At 39.6% G+C, this 15411-nt stretch overlaps 2 protein-coding genes across 5 annotated transcripts; both read left to right on the top strand.

Annotated features, from left to right (window-relative positions):
- Nucleotides 1-105: 105 nt before the first annotated feature.
- Nucleotides 106-5498, top strand: LOC149045979 (uncharacterized). 2 transcript variants are annotated; one of them, XM_089206739.1, is made up of 4 exons: nt 138-246; nt 689-757; nt 3093-3216; nt 3924-5373. In XM_089206739.1, exons 3-4 carry the CDS (start codon nt 3147-3149, stop codon nt 4280-4282), a joined length of 429 nt encoding a protein of 142 aa, XP_089062865.1. In that variant the 5' UTR covers nt 138-246; nt 689-757; nt 3093-3146; the 3' UTR covers nt 4283-5373. The 2 variants fall into 2 exon arrangements, with proteins under 2 accessions (XP_089062864.1, XP_089062865.1); XM_089206738.1 differs by lacking the exon at nt 689-757 and having other exon boundaries at nt 106-246; nt 3924-5498.
- A 218-nt stretch (nt 5499-5716) lies between these two features.
- On the top strand, nt 5717-15247 carry LOC113685610 (ZP domain-containing protein). Of its 3 annotated transcripts, XM_089206737.1 has the most exons (8): nt 5944-6094; nt 7501-7588; nt 7686-7746; nt 10284-10396; nt 10908-11270; nt 11962-12169; nt 13077-13396; nt 13895-15247. In XM_089206737.1, exons 4-8 carry the CDS (start codon nt 10324-10326, stop codon nt 14110-14112), a joined length of 1182 nt encoding a protein of 393 aa, XP_089062863.1. In that variant the 5' UTR covers nt 5944-6094; nt 7501-7588; nt 7686-7746; nt 10284-10323; the 3' UTR covers nt 14113-15247. The 3 variants fall into 3 exon arrangements, with proteins under 3 accessions (XP_089062862.1, XP_089062863.1, XP_027058942.2); XM_089206736.1 differs by lacking the exon at nt 7686-7746 and having other exon boundaries at nt 5717-6094; XM_027203141.2 differs by lacking the exons at nt 5944-6094; nt 7686-7746 and having other exon boundaries at nt 7316-7588.
- Nucleotides 15248-15411: the final 164 nt, after the last annotated feature.

Raw genomic sequence — 15411 nt, 5'->3', positions numbered from 1 at the left:
CCAATCTCTTGATTTCTACTCTCTTACTCCTGACCGTGAAGGAAGAAAGCACCAGTCAAGAGATCGAAACGTCGGTGACCTCACTCAGACAACAAAACCTCAAAAGAATTTAAGCATGAAATTAAATTGACACTTGTGTCGCCAAGACCACTAACAGGGTAATTATCGATAACAGAACTATAGCAAAGCAGCACCACAGCAACAACAAAACCACCATAACAAGAACTCAACAGATTAACTCGCCAGGTAAATGTCGCTAAAAATATTTGTCACCAGCATGTGAAAAAGAAAAATTCTAACATTCCCACAAGCGTTTGAAATTCAGATCGTATGCTCTGCTAACCTGGTGATTTAGTATTATCAACTGAGTTGATAACGTAATCATTCGCTCTGACGAAGGGCTAACACTCGAGACGTCAGCTTTTAAACTCTAGACGGTGGCCAATTTACATTATCAACTCAGTTAATAATACTATATTTCCCTAGTTATTCTACCACCGACGCAGCACCACAGCTTAAACTTACTTCCTTTGTTCACTTATCATGGTTGACCTTGGTTTTACACTTAATATGTTAATTCCCATCGACGCAGCACCACAGTTTCTCTAGAAACTTAATATTTCCTTTGTTCATTTATCATGGTTTACCATAGTTTTACGCTTCAAACGTTAATTCTGCTCCCTGCTAGGATCAGTAATGTCCATTGTGGTTTTATTTCGCATGGAAACTCGTTTACAACTTGTTTACTATCTCTTAGGTAAGTGGGACAAGCGCTTGTATTCGTTCGTATTGGCGGTCAAAATGTATGAACTACACGAAGTCTTTACTGAGTTATCTGGTCATTTTAAAGTGAAAAACGGTAAAATTTCCGCACAGTTCCATACAACATTATGCATTCAGTTCTTAGATAGAGAAAATAATGACAAAGACAGTACATTGCCACTGAGAAAACAGATTTGTTTTACGGAAATTTTACCTGAAAAACATACGTATCAAGGAGTTTGGAAGGAAAGAAACTAATGTGGTGTTAATCTGAAAGCAATTAAAATTGGTCAACATCATAAGATTTGTATGGACTGCGAATAAGGAAACTGTTGTGTTGGGCTGAATTTTAATTCCAGTTAATACCTCATGATCTCATGATGAATCATCCGTGACGCATACAGAGACTTCGTCAGTATAAACTTCAGCTTTTCACCGGCTTTTATCACTGTTCTGAAGAACGTTTCTGTCATTGGTTTAATTTTTTTCACGCTTCGCGTTTTACAATTTCTTTTTAATTGAAAGGTTCGAACTTGAGAGATAGCAAGTTCCTAAACAAGGGGTGAAGGAAATAAAGATCTCTCACGGTGATGCAGTTACTAAAAAGAATATGTCCCCAGCAGGGACTCGAACCGTAAACCTTTCAGTTTGTCCGGATGCGTTCGGCTTCGTTCGGTTGCATTTGTATGGCCTACCAACTGTGCTGGTTTGTTTGTTAGTCCATGTGATGGAAACGTGGTAGAACGCATACAGAGTGTTGCTAAGACTTCACTTTTGCGTGTTTAGAATCCTAGTGTTGTCATCTGCATAGTTATTTCCCCTAAATCTTCCGCAAGCTATCATAATATAAATTCATTACCACGCCATTCTGCATGGTTATTAAAGGATCACAACGTTTGGGATTCATAGTGACCTTTCAGAGAAAGACATTACGAAAGACCGGTTGGTGTTCACTCTTCATTTACTTCATTCATGATTGATGACACGATTAACAATTAAGGTGCATGATATTACAACACCTTCCAGTAGATCAAAAAGAGTGCCAAGTGATATTAAAGAGAACCTTTATCGATACAATTTAACATAAACAAAGATGGTTGGAACATTTCTTACGGTTTCGTGTAAGTTCATTCTGTAACACTTAACGCACTTATGCAAATTTTGGAGCTCTTAAAAAAGGTTTTTAAGGACATGTTGAAACATGAGCTGAGACAAGGTCATGAAGTTAACCTCAGGAGAGTTAATTGAATTTTAATCAAAACGTTTTTCGCGAACCTAATTAGCCGGCTCAGAGATCTCAACCCCGCGGATTGCCCAGTTTTGAACCTTAGTTCTGTTGGTTTTTCACGAGATACTGAAAGTTTTGGACTCCGGAGAACATGAGTCTCTTGAATGATAAATATTCATGGCATATAACAATTGTTTGAGGTAGAAAGTCACTAAGCAAATCTTGTGGTTAGATGGAATAACATTTGTGGTATTAAAAACCGTAAAGTTGACTGCTCAATCTTGTAATCTAGTTTGGATGTGGTAAGTAGGTTTTTCGCTGCATGCGCAAGTATGAACGGTTTGACATGCCATCCCCATTTGAACAATGCTTTCGATCATGGCAGAAGCACCCTTGCGTAAAATAGTAGTCTCCAACTGAATGTCGGAGGATTTTGATGGAATCACATGGCAGAGGGAACGAGGGAGGGGGGGGGGGGGGAATCAGTCAGTCGTTGAGTATAAATGGGAGAGTATAGAAAATTGACTACCAATAAGGGGAAGGAGGTCATTAGAATAGTAAAGAGCCTTAGGGGAATTAAGAACACCAACCGTCTCCCCCCACAGGCAATAAAATATGACAGACACCTTTGTCGTTTAAAAATTAAAAACGTCGTTTTCCAATCTCTAAGAATGGCGCATGTATCTGAGAGGGGGAGGGGAGGGAAGGGGAGGGAAGGGGAGGTTTTTTTTTTTTGGCTCGTAATCGACTTCGGTCAGCTGGTTGCGCCTGCAAGTTTCAAGAAATCTTATGTCATGTCAGTCAGTCCAATGCCCTAGATCCCTTTCTCTAGCAAACTCTTATTTAGATGATTTATTCTGTTTTCCATTCCAAACTTGCGGTTTGTCTTGGTTCCGTCAGTAACATATCCCTTTTGTGAACTGAAGATTTAAAGTTTGAAAGCACTGTTCACGTCGTGAATTGACTCGGGCAAAAGAGGAGGAGAAATAATTTCTATCACCAAACTATTCCCGTCTCATCCCGGTGTATTTAAGACTTTTAAAGGAAACGAATTTCTTCAATAATAGGAATTGGTTTTTAATTATCTTTTGTTTTTCTAAAGGTGTAAGGTTCGAAACCACTGTCTAATTTTGATCGAGAACGAAGAAGTGAAGAAATGATACATGTTACGAGACTTTTCCTCTTCCTAATCCTTGGCCTCCAACTAGATGAAGCATTAACTGAAGGTTAGTCATTTGCGCATCGATAATTGTCAAAAAATGAATACGATTCATCGCTTCTTGGCAAGGAAGATTAAGAGCCTGCGTTCTTGCCGCAGGATTTGAAATAACCAAAAGAACATCATTTCTAGAAATGATGAGATGATCCTTGCAGTGGTGGAGAAAAAAAAGAAATAGTTAAGAACTTTGAAGAGATTTGAACCAATGACCTCGCACTTGTTGTGCGATCATATAAAAGTGCAACTGAGCACTGTCAGTCTGACACCGACCACTGATTGCATATGTTTTAACCTTTATTACCAGAGGAAATTTGTCGTTTGCCTCGTACGTATAGAGTATACCACTAAACTATAGCTTAAATTGCAGCTCTAAGAGCATCGATTGTTGTGAGATATCACGTTGTGGGATATCACGTTATGAGATATCACGTTGAGAGATATCACGTTGTGAGATATCACGTTGACCAACACAGTACAAAGACAAAAAGTTCCAAAAGTTGATTGATTGTATACCTTCAATGTAAAGATCTTTCAATGACCTTTCGGTGGTGGAAGTTTCAGATAAAGGATTAAATATTGAGCATATAATGGCATCTTGTGCCGTATGGTACTCTTGGACATTAAGAGGTTAAGTTTTTTGTCCCTAAAATTTCAATTCATACAATATTTCTTTCCCCTGAATATTTAACTGCTTACATCTTCTTTTCACGTTAGATTTGGGGGCGTTTATTTCATGTCTTCAGACCGGGATAATGAGAGTTGAGGTGAACTTGACCAAATATCCTCCTCTGATAGCTGAAAAAATGCACCTGAACGATCCCAACTGCAAAGCAACAGATATCAACAAAACCTTTGCTGTGTTCGACATACCGATAGATGGCTGCGGAACACATGGAGACGGATCAAACCCTGAGTATTTACTGTTCTCGAATGCGGTACATTGGACCCCGGAGGCCTCAGAAGGAGTCCTTCAAACTCGAATAAAGGGATATATAGCTCACATCAGCTGCCGATATCCTACACATGGCAAAGCTAGTGCACACATCAAGCTTAAAGAAAGTGGTAAATTTTAATTTTAGTTTATTACTTGCTGATCAAAGTCTTAAGACCGAAACAGCTTACATCAACGGACATCACCGTGGTTTCGAAGGCAAGAGACGACAAGGGTTTCAGTTACCTCCACCCCCTTAGGCCAGATGCCAGTCGATCGTAAGAAACTTCACCCCCTTCTCCCTCCAATTTATAGAATTTTCCAGACAGTTCACCAGTACCCCTTCATACTTCTGGGTGAAGAGACGCGCTGCCAGATGGCGCATTAAGATCACAACACAATGAGTCGGCCTGGGTTCGAACCCAGACCTCTTCAGCTATTGCCCGGCATTCTGGTTGGTTTATTGACTGATATGAAAATTGGAATTGCACTGCAGAGCTAAAAGCGACGATGACCATGATCATAATAGTCGTTTAAGATCTGGGCTTTTTAACGCCCAGTCCAGCTACTTACCGAGTTCGGTCGATCCTGATAGTGGGAAAACTAGGGAGGAGGAAATCGACAAAGATGTTCTCGAGGCAAAGGAGACGCTTATGAACAAGCGTTAGTTTACGGATGCCATCACTTGTTTCCTATTTATATCAACATTTACACATCAGCATTTATAACCCCAAGATAAGGCAATTTTCAATTGAACTTTTCCATAAATTAAAAAGATCTTTCCTTGACTCCGAAAAGCGCGGCCGTTGGCTAAGCTGAGGGGTCTGGAACAAGGATCGATATACCCAGATTTTACTTACACCTTACGTTTGCGAAAGGCTGGGTAGGAGACGCAACATGTTTTAAGCTTAAACAAGTTGAAACACGTGAATACCAGACTAAAGATTTTCGTTTTCCAGCATCTCACAGACGCAAGTGAAACGAAAATAACCTTAATTGAGCAGATAGGTCCATTTTTGACAATTTTTAAGGCGTAAATGCAAAAATGTACCATTCAAATTTTTCAATAAGTCTTAAGGCTATTTAAGTTCGAATTGACAAACTTAAAAGCTTAGAAGACGGCTATGGCGTGTCTGCATGTTTTTAGATGGAAAGCATTTGGATTTACGTTCATACTACTGCTCTTAAGCTCGCCTGAAGAGGGCAAGTTTAAGTGATAGATTTTTAAGGGTTGATAGTTTCATAGTTCCCTTTACTTGGAAAATTTACAAAATATATCATAAAAGAGGAAATGGCTGTAACTGACTCGTTCCCAGTCGTTTCTTTAGTTTTAATAGCGCTAATCTCTCGCGACCCAGAGGCCACATCATAAAAAGAGGAGACGACTGGTTATGACGCAAGGTTTGTATGGAATGGTGACGCGCGCAAGTGAGAAAACCGGGGCGATTGAGTTAAATCAAGTATAGGGCTTGTGGTAAGAACTGGTTTTAATTGAATAACAGTGCTTATTTTTTTTTCTACATATAGGGTCACAGACGAGCTTTTTTGGACGGGGGAAGGGAGGCGGAGAGGGGGGGGGGGAACTGGGGAAGTTCACAGGTATAAATTCCCGGGTACCTTACGTGAAGAGGCTTATACCGCTGATATAAATCGTATATCAGGGAGCTCATATTCATGTGGCAGGAGAAAGCAGCAGATAGCGCATTTAGCTCTGGAAAAGATTTATACCATGTGCATTTCGGATTCGCCCGTCTCCGCAAACTTGGACTATGATAAAAATTACCTCATAAAAAGCAAGGGGGGGGGGGGTGTCAGGCAGTTTGTTGGTCTCTGCTTGATTTTACGTGAATTCATTAACTCCCTTTGATGTCTTTCTTTGCTCTGTTTGGCTCTGTTATTACCCTTAGTTTTGGTGTTATGACACTCGATCAGAAGGCGCTCAACACTTGAAATGGTAGGTCAAAATCCTGGATTCTAATTTCTAAGAGGAAAAGTTCAGAATAAGATAAACAACCGAATCCTCCCAAAAAGTCGATGAATTTGTTTCCTTACTCGGAAATGGCTACCTCAAATGACCACCACCATAAATTATTCGATCTAAGAGAAATACATTTATAATTCGCAATCAGAACAAACGCAAATGAAGTCTTTACCTCGTAGCTAAATTCAAAAACTTCAGTGCAAACTTACTTCTATGGCGGGTCGTTACAATAGTCTCGCTTTACAGGTTAGCAGATTCTCCAGGTAAGCGGATTTAGAGACAGAAAAATAACAACAAAATAACATCTGTCTCACTGACTTCGATTCTACTGAAAAACTGATTTAAACATAATAACCGAACGTTTTTAAATCAATGTATAGAATTAATGCCAATAACGATTCTAGTCATCGAATAATATATCAATAGGAAGCGACGCCCATTGGATAGACGAAACACACGTTCTAAAGATACTGTTGGTGGCGTGTTAAGAGTGGGAAAAATTACCGCTTGGGCTCGTGGGGTTCTTTCCAACGAACACCTCTCTCCAAATCTGCCTGGTGCAAGAAGAAAGAATGTTTTTTGTTTTTTACCTAGTGTCATTTCATTACTATCAGCCGACACAAAGTGAGAAATCACTGTTCGAGAGAGTGTATGGAAGAGAAAAAAAAAACCACGAGTGTTTTCTGATAGACTGCTAGATTCTCCTTTCAAATTGCTGTAGTTGCGAGCGAAAAACAAGGAGAAATAGACATCTCAACAAAAGTTGCTTTACACTTCATTTCACACACTCCTTGAATCGAAGACTCAAATAATGCTTCCAAATTTTGGCTTTACTCAACAGATGTAAAATAACTTGAGGGATGCTGACGAATAATGTTAAGTTGGGCAAGATTCAGATATCTCGTGATTCAATTCGGCCGAATTCTTTGTATCAGATTTGTAGTGTGACCATTGAGCCCTTTGTACCTAGAGTTATAAGAATAAACGAGTTATGCTTAATTTGAGGTTTAATTTGCAAACGTGATTTTAATTATATCAGCTGATAAAAAGGGACTGTTTTTATCACTTCGTTTTGGAGTTAAAATACCATTTTCAGTCCAAGTTGAAGATCGCAGTGAACTCTTGAAGAATTTTTTTTAACCTTGAGGGTCAATGAATTTGAACTAATTGCATGCACACAGCGAAACTTCGAGTACTTGTCTCTTGACGTGTTTATTAAAAATGCGAGCTTTTGTTTCACGGCAAATACACCAATCATATTTTGAGAGTTCAACCATATCCACGAGCAATAAACACTTGTGATATTTTGGGGAATAGTTGACACTGCTGTTGCGGGAACAACACAAACTGAGTGAAATTTTGCTTTACCCGTAAACTAGGCAAATAAAGTGGGAATGTAAGGTGTGAATCGAAGAGGTACTTGTTGACGCAGTGTTTGGAAAGCAGTCATTGAAAAAATAACGCGTGGTAAGTCACGAATTGTTTTATTCATGTTTCAGCAATTAGGGAAGAGACTGACCTGAAAAATAATAAAACAAAATCACTTTACTGCTATCATCGACAGAGGTGTTAAAGAAACCGCTCAAGTTTTGGACGAAATATTGGTTTTGTTTATCAAGGGCGAGGTAAAACGGAAAGATACTTGTTATTTGAATATTAGGCCTGACTTGGTTAACATAGCAGGCATTCTTGTCGATAAAATGATCGAAAACCGAAAATTTTACTCGGAAATGTTGCATAGTACCTTTGGGGGAAGATAATTAAAGCGCTGTTAAGGGAAGGAACGAATGGGAACATTGTTACGAGATGTCCTTGCTCCTGATATGAACTGACAGAGTCCTGACAAGACTTGAATTTGCATGTCGGTTTTTAATTAATTGGATGTAAAGTTGACATAAAAGGACGACCGAAGCGACTCTGAACTAACTTTTGAACACGACATCATTTGTAGAAAGAAAGTCAGAGAGTTTCGCTTCTTTGAAAAAGATTCATTCACTAAATAAATCATAATATTTATTGATTTCAGTGCCCCACTTACGTATGTTCCTTTGAGTCGGTGAAACAGCAGGTAGCCAATTGCGCACCAAAAACTCTCTAAATTCACTCTCAGAAATTCACTGCCATAAACAATGAGCCAAGTTAATCATAGAAATGTTTCCTCTATAATACCCTCTCTTCGTGAAAAAGCAATCTTCGAAACTGTTAGAACTATACATGCTTACTGGTGAAAGTGTGTTTATATAACGTTCAGAGTTTCTCTAATGCTCGGAGTATGCTTCATTGGAAACCCTCTCCAGTATTAGCAGTTCTTTGCGACTTGTACATTAATTTTCCGGTTAAGAAATATTTTTTTGAGAATGTTCACCAGAACGGAGAAAAAATTTTGTGTTTGTCGACAAAGAATTTAATTTCTTAACAGAATTAAGTTACTCAATTAAGTCAGTCTAAAATGTTTTTCCGACCTCAATCGCGCCCACGTAACTGTTCGATTTTGCCCGAAATGGTTTAAACGTGTTGTCTCTTATTGTTCAAGTTTGTAACCTATTCCGTTCATTTCATTCATAGTTAAAAATTTTGAAGTTAACTTTGGAGAATGCTTGCTCTCAAAAGGAGAAAAAGACAACCAGCTCAGCGCAACTGTAGCGTTAAGTTGTTCTGTAACCTTGGTTTCATTGTTCTAGACAATTCTTTAAATCGCTTGAATATGCAAAACTATTTCAACAATTTTGTTTTTTCCTTATTAAACTCAAGATCAAAAAAACAACAACAACAATAACGCTAACTGAATTGAAAAATTACACCAGATATTAACTTAAGACACTGTCTAAGCGCCAATGATTTAACAACATTAGTTTTGGAGACCTTTACAAGTAGATTCTTGAGCATCATACTGCGCGCATTTACGACACAAAGTCATCGTTAGAATCATCGAGAGGCTTCGAATATGCATTTTTTTTTCAACTATTTGTTCGTCGTCATGGGTTGCCCGAATCACAGTAAGCTGAATAGAAACATATAATTTTTGGTTAGTACGTTTCGTCTAAGATGACCGAATATCTTTTAATTTAAAGCTGTCGTATAATTCTCTTAGGCACAAGCGTTTGTTAGTCTGCGTTTGGTTTATCTGAGTCTCAAGAGAGAAAAAGCCGAATACACAACTACAGTTTAAATTGGTCTGTCTTAAGTGCACCCCATATCAACCAGACACCAACCTATAATGTAAATTGTCCGCCGTAAAGAGCGGTTCTTGGAGCTGAAGTTTCGAGTTTCGTTCCGACAAAGAGCCAACATTCCGAAACGCCAGCTTTAGAAACTCTTTACAGTGGCCAATTTAAATTATCAACTCATGTGATAAACCCCAAATATTACTGCTTAAGTAGAGTTAACCGTGAAGATCGCCTCCATATTCATTTCTTGGATCAATATCAGTATCTGGGCAACTGCCCACTTACCCCTCCCCTAACTCAACAACAGTCAATTGATAACAAGTTAAGGTTAATGTTGGGTTAGGGGAGGGGTAGGTGTGCAGTTGCCCAGATACTGATATTGATCCCATTTCTTTATCCGCAGTTCACATACATGATTTTCACATATTTACAGTCAGTTAAAACCCAATTATCTTGTACCACCGCCCACCGACACAGAACCACAGTTTCTTCAGAAACCAACCCTCCTCTGGCTAAGTTTGTATTCAGTGAAAGACGCAATTATACCACTCATTTTTATGAGTGACCGAATCAGAATTTCTCCTTACAATCTCGATACAATATCAAACAGACACGTGATGAGAATAAAGAAAAATATCAATTGAGGGATTATTAGCTCATACAAAGCCAAATTCTCAGAACTAATGTCATAAGAGGTGTATGGCGTACAGTGAGGAGAATTACTAACGAGATCTTGGGATTAAACGGGTTAAAACGAAGTCAAATTTTTTTACGCCCCATTGTAATGTTCTTGGTTACCTCGCAAAATTTTTACGGTTTTTTTAGCGCCAGGGATTTTTCTTACAGAAAGTTATCTTTTTTGAGTTGTCCTCGATCCAAAAAACTGATAAACCTACAAAATTTTCCGCTACAGGTGCTAGTTAACATAATTTTGTTTCAAACAACCTGTCTCAACCTGATACGCAACATTTATTGCTATACCTACTACTTTTCAGATTACGTCCCCAAAACCCACAACTTAAAAGCACTGGAGAAATGAGACTCATCACAGGGAGTTTCCTTCTTGCCATTTTCTTTACCTCCAAGCAAGACGAAGCGTTTGCCAATGGTTAGTAACTTGCTACTCATCTTCTAAGAAATTAAATTTTTTCCCTTTTTTTGCCTCAGAATAATGAGCACCTTCAGAATAAATTGGGTACAGCCTTGGAAAAAAAACTGTTGAAAAGTTTGGTTTTTCAACATTACGGACCGGTACCTGAACGAGGGGGGGGGGGGGGGGGCGAAGAGGGAGATCCGCACTGTGGTGTGACCCCCTTCCCCCTCATTTCCAGTTAATTGGCATTCAATTGTATAGTCCTCCCTGCATACTTTGTTGGCGACGACTGATCTCCCCTCCCTTCTCCCTGTAAAAAAACATTTGACTCCCCCAAATCCTCTGCCCAACCCCCCACCCCTTCCTTACTTTCCAGCGATAAATTATGACTGACGTTACCAGCCAATATCTAGAACCTTTTTACGGAATTTCCCCAAAGATTTGAACTAATTATATGAAAAAAAATAATAATAATATAGATTAATGAATAACAATTTGTCCTCTTCCAATTAAATTTTTTTAACAGATTTGGGGTCAGTTTCGTCGTGTTTTCCAACCGAAATGAGGATAGTAGTGAACTTAACTAAAAATCCTGATCTAGTTGTCTCCGAAATGCATCTCATCGATACCAACTGCAAAGTTACGGATAACAATGAAACCCACGCCAGGTTCGATATACCTCTAAATGACTGCGGAACGACTCGGGATGGCTCGAATCCCGATTACATTGAGTTCTCCAATGCTGTAAAATGGAGTCCAAAACCTGTTGGGAATGAGCTGCAAACGCGCAAGTACGATTTTGAGTCTCGTATCATCTGCAGGTATGATCGTAATGGTTCTGCATCTGTTTCCATAAAGCCTGAGCAGGAAATCACCGTCAGTCAAACAGGTATGATGTGACTTAGATTGCGCTGTAAATTGCTTCTGGTCCACTCATTTCTCAAATTGCGTATGCTTGCTGCTATTAAGTTTAAGTGCATCTATTTTGCAGTCGGTCTGTTTGTCTGTCAGCCCGTCTATGTGTCTGTCTTTCTATCGGTGTGTCAGGCAGTCGATCTGACTGATTTTCGACGTCGGTCTAGCTGTCTATCTCAGTATCAGTGAGTCTGCCTGTCTGTTTGTCAGACTGTATGTCAGTCAGTCAATATGTCTGTCTAATGAAAAGGTTGGTTTTATCAACTGAGTTGTAAATTGGCCACCGTAAAGAGTTTCAAAGCTGACGTCTCGAAATTTTTAGCCCTTCGTCCTGCGCTCTGACGAAGGGTAAACGCTCCAAACGTCAGCTTTGAAACTCTTTACGGTGGCCAATTTACATTATCAACTCAGCTGATAATACAAAATTATCTTGATATATTCTCACACCGACGCAGCGTCACAGTTTCTTTAGAAACTTACCCCCTCTTTTAATATGTCTGTCTGTCTATGTGTTTGTCTGTCCCTGTGTCTGTGTGTCTATCTTTATGTCTGTCAGTCAGCCACGCTGTTTATCTGAATGCCTCCCTGATCGCCAATTGTACCCTTCGGGTTTGCAAGAAATGTTCGTAAATATTGTTTAATCACTTTGCATGTATTTATTTCAGTGTATGGGAAATTTTCGTTTGAAATGGAAGTATTCAGTGACGCAGAAAGGACCGTCAAGTTAAACCGAGACCTTCCCGTAATACCCGGAACCCCGTTACACTTCAGAGTACAAGTTTTGTCAGCTGAGTCAGCTTTGATTCTTCATCTCGACAAATGCTGGGCAAGAAACCAGGATTTTACTGGATCGCACGAATTTATCGAAAAAGGGTAAAAACCACATTGAATGAGTATATAACAACTGATATTCCCAGTAATACCAAGTCTACGTTTAAAAGGTTGTACCTGAACATTAAATCGACTATTTTTTGACTCGTCAAATTTATTCGTGTACACAAGGGAACCCCAATAATCTGGCAATCGTCGGGGAATGAAAATCTGGTTTCTAACAACGGTGAGGTTGTAGGGATCAATATCAGTATCTGGGCAACTGCCCACCTACCCCTCCCCTAACCCAACATTAACCCTAAGTATTTTTGAGTTAGGGGAGGGATAGGTGGGCAGTTGCCCAGATACTGATATTGATCCAGTCGCCCTATAGAGCATTTCGATTAGGTGCCGCAAAACCGAGACCAAACTGATCCTAACAGTTAATCAGAACAAAGAAAGTATTACGAAAGGCCTAGGAGAACTAAAAGTAACTACATCGATTATTTAAACGGTCTGAAGTGGGAGAAAACGCGGGTGACGTGGTCTCAATTGCTTTTGGTTTGGAATCTGATTGGTTCAAAGCAAGGTGTGAATATTCCTAACCAATCACAGAGCGAGGTGAAGCAAAACCAATTCAGAATTACTTTTGGCACTCCAGTGAGATTATTATAAGCAGGTTGTCGAAATAATTATCATTTCTTAAATCCTTTTGGGCACCAGAAGTGATCGTAATAAAGTGCTGGCCACATTGTGGTGTATTCCAACCATATATCTATCGGTCTTTAATAAATTATTATTAATAAATTAAGAAAAAATTAAATTATTAATAAAATAAATTAATTAAAAATAAATTAATAAAAAAATCAATAAATTAATAAATTAAATTTATTATCTTCAGTTTAAATATATCGCCAACTCATCACTTTTACGAATTGAAAACTCATATTTTTCTTCCGTTTCGAAACAGCTGCAATAATGGCAAAGACAAGACTCTGGACTACGACTGTGCCAATTCAACCATTCAGGATTTCCAGTTAGACGCCTTCCGCATTCTGAATTCCCCGACTGATTTCGTCTTTTTCTTCTGTGACGTCATCGTCTGTCTTGAAAAAGCCAATGCCTCGTTGTGCACTGACCGCTGTAACAACTGTACAGCAGGTTCGAATGGAGGATCCAGGAAGAGGAGGAGTGTGGAAGAGGAGTCTGATTATAAATACGACCAAGGATCCAACACGTTCTCTCTTGTTGTTGGTCCTTATTTGGTCAAAGAGCAAGATGATGGAAAAGGTGTGTACATTTTCAGTGTTCTCTGCCCCCCCCGCCCCTCAGCCCCCCCTCCCCTTAGCCCCCCTCCTAAGGGGGGGGCAGTTAAGGAGGGCTCGGGTGTAACCGACGTCTTTTTTTTGCGTTTTGTAAATTGGGGTTAGGAAAGATAATAGGTTTCACTATTTCCTCTTGTTGTGGTATATCGACTTCACTGAGCCACGTACACACATTGAAACGATATTGAAGAACTGAGTCAAAAACTGAATTGTTAACACTCCTGTTCAATGCATCACCATGTTAACCCCCTGTTTAGGCTTCCGGGAGAGAAAAACCCCCTTTACGAGACTTAGGGGGGTGGGGAAATATGATACACTGAAATTCAAGAAAGACACTATTACAACCCGGCTCCACCCTACAGGGAACTCCAATCTTCACCCACGATCTCACACCCCTACTCCGGCCTTTCTCTAAACAATCCTGCTTCCGTCGAAGAAATGAATCTTTTCTCGCGTTTTCTAGATCAAAAGTCACAGGATGATGATGATCAGACGGAGGTGGAAGAAGACGAGCTTTCCTCGACCATGATAATAGTGCTATGTGTGACGAGCTTTGCAGCTATTGTCCTGATTTGGGTCACGATTATGGTAATCATTTGGTTCAGACGCTGGTCAACTAAACATACAGCCGAGCATGCGCAGGCAGGCATACCAAGAAGACCGAAAGCTTTTAAACTGTAGGCTGATAGAGAAGCATATAATTCTTACACATTGCCAGATTTGGACTGAGAAAGTCGATCGTAAAACGGCCGTTTGAAAACGTCTTTCGGAAGTAAAATTTTTAGCTAATATTTATCAATATGCTAACCTCTTTTTGACCATATTTTAGCTTTTTTTTCTTTTCTATCTGTTATTTTTAGTATTATTATTACTATTTTTAGTATTATTATTAAAGGCTTTTCTGTCTTTGGTACTCAGGTACAGCTAGTCCGTTTTAGAAACCTAAGATCATTAATCAGTGCGCCAAAGGTGCGCCCAGATTTTTTTGCCCGGCTTCTTTATGGGCGAACAGAGCCTACAAGCGCGATGCGAACGCGTAGATCGAGTAAGGCACGAAATTAGGATATAGGAACGCCTGGGGTCCCCCTTTATCCCTACCTGTACGCCTGTTATGCAAGCTGTAGAAAAGGGAGAAGGCTGATAGGGGGAACCGCAGTATCTGAAACCCCTGAGTCGTGTTAGCGCTTGTTCCCAGTGATCCGTTTCTTGCCCATCCTCGATAGCTTTTAATTTTTGGTAGGTACTTGATGAAAATAAAGGCGGCGGACCCGCTAAAAAGCAGCGGTGGAGCTTTGAGTGGTTTGTCTAGTTTTCCGTCCAGATCGCAAACAAAAGGCTGCATACCACGCACACTAGCTACCTTTCAGATGTCAATATTTAGTCGCTCTCGAGCTATAGTAAGGATAGCCTGTTCCGGGCGTTCAGTCCGTAAACTGCGCGAAATTAGAAGTAAAGAAACGAGAAAGGCTTGGGTCGGGTTGCAGATTGTAGCCCGACCCAAGCCTCCCCCTTTTTTTCTCTCCTCCATTGCTATCGTGCCGTTTACTGTATCGCTCGTTTAACAAACTGAGCGCCTCTAACAAACCTTAGCAAGGAACACACATCACGCGAACATTTTTACAACACAAAAGCCTTTCTGCTGCATAACTCCACTAGCGATAAAAGCAATTTCTAATTTACTACTGAAGCAACCAGGTCTAAAAGAAATTACAAGCTTTTAGAGGCGAGCTTTAAATTTGTATGACTGTATGTTAATTTGGAGAATTTTGAATTGGATCAACTGATAATCTCCTAATTAAATTTTTTTAAAATTCTCGTCACTTGTCTGCTTGATATTGTACTGACATGGTAAAGAGAAATTCTGTCTTGGTCACTCATGGCAGTTTAAGGGTTAAGAGAGAGAAATACCCCCCAAAGATTCTGACCTCAGAACTTCCAATCACGTAGCATTTTCATCCACGGACTAAGCTTTAGAGATCT

Source organism: Pocillopora damicornis, chromosome 5 (genome assembly GCF_964200805.1).
Source record: "Pocillopora damicornis chromosome 5, jaPocDami1.2, whole genome shotgun sequence".
In the NCBI taxonomy this organism is placed as follows: Eukaryota; Metazoa; Cnidaria; class Anthozoa; order Scleractinia; family Pocilloporidae; genus Pocillopora; species Pocillopora damicornis.
The sequence above is the reverse complement of the archived record's forward strand: the minus strand, read 5'-3'. Positions and strand labels throughout refer to the sequence as shown.